The sequence below is a fragment of the Bison bison genome, unplaced genomic scaffold, assembly GCF_000754665.1.
Source record: "Bison bison bison isolate TAMUID 2011002044 unplaced genomic scaffold, Bison_UMD1.0 scf7180017860739, whole genome shotgun sequence".
Taxonomy (NCBI): domain Eukaryota; kingdom Metazoa; phylum Chordata; class Mammalia; order Artiodactyla; family Bovidae; genus Bison; species Bison bison.
This window is the reverse complement of record NW_011491311.1, coordinates 12,443-13,634: the sequence shown is the minus strand read 5'-3', so window position 1 is coordinate 13,634 and position 1,192 is coordinate 12,443. Positions and strand designations below refer to the sequence as shown.

The window sequence follows — 1,192 nt, the reverse complement described above, 5'->3', positions numbered from 1 at the left end:
GTTCTAATGAGGTGGATGAAAGTGGAGCCTATTATACAGAGTGAAGTAAGTCAGAAAGAAAAACACCAGTACAGTATATTAACGCATATATATAGAATTTAGAAAGATGGTAACGATGACCCTATATGCAAGACAGTGAAAGAGACAGATGTAAAGAACAGTCTTTTGGACTCTGTGGGAGAAGGCGAGGGTGGGATGATTTGAGAGAATAGCATTGAAACATGTATATTATCATACATGAAATAGATCGCCAGTCCAGGTTTGATGCATGAGACAGGGTGCTCAGAGCTGGTGCACTGGGATGACCCAGAGGGATGGGATGGGGAGGGACGTGGGAAGGAGGTTCAGAATGGGCAACAGATGTACACCCATGGCTGATTCATGTAAATGTATGGCAAAAAACACTACAATATTGTAAAGTAATTAGCCTCCAATTAAAATAGAAAGGTATTTTCTCAAGACCACAGAATTAAGTAGGTAGAGCCAATATCTCAATCTGAGTCTTTCTGAGTCTCTACCGTTTCCTCCCTCTGGAGGGAACTGGCTGTATGTCCTATGCAGCAGGAAGTTGGCTGGATCGTCCCAAGGTAAGACGTAAATGTTGTCAGAAGTCCACGTGTGTGCTTCTCTGACAGCTGGTCCCGTTGCTTTTTGTAGGTGCACGGGTTTCATATTCCAGAAGGTTGGAAAACTGGCTGCAACGGCTGTGGGAGGTGGATTTTTTCTGCTTCAGGTCTGTACGGGAAATGTTCCTGGATGCTTGGCTGTTCCCCTTGCCCATTTGGAATGTAGCCGGGGGAGGTGTAATCTAGCCCTGGCTCTGTGACACTGAATGTTTCATGTACTTTTTGAAAGGCTGATGACTTTTTGAATCAAACTTCATCAAGTATCATGAGATGGATTCTTTTGTCATTTATAACATGGGAACATGAGTATGTATTCCTTATCATCTCTCCCTTCCAGGGTTTTTAAGACTGCTTGAAAGATGAAGCAGGTGTGGTTTCAAAAATCCCCAGTGTGATGCAAGCGCCCTATGATCTGACTTATTCTTAGACACTAAGCTGGTGAGACATGAGGGCTAAATGACCCTACGGTCAGATGGTCTGTGCTGTGCCTTGGCCTGGAGTTTGTATTTGAATAACTGCCTGCTGGTTCCCTGAGGCCACCCCTGTTTACTTGGTTTGCAAACCTG

General features: G+C 44.3%; 1 protein-coding gene across 1 annotated transcript in view; it reads left to right on the top strand.

Annotated features, from left to right (window-relative positions):
- The first annotated feature begins 583 nt into the window (after positions 1 to 583).
- LOC104982866 (FUN14 domain-containing protein 2-like) overlaps positions 584 to 1,192 on the top strand; it is a 9,244-nt gene continuing 8,635 nt past the window's right edge. The window contains exon 1 of the mRNA XM_010832309.1: positions 584 to 733. Within this exon, the coding sequence (XP_010830611.1) occupies positions 599 to 733 (135 nt within the window). The 5' untranslated portion in view covers positions 584 to 598. The remainder of the gene's footprint in view (positions 734 to 1,192) is intronic.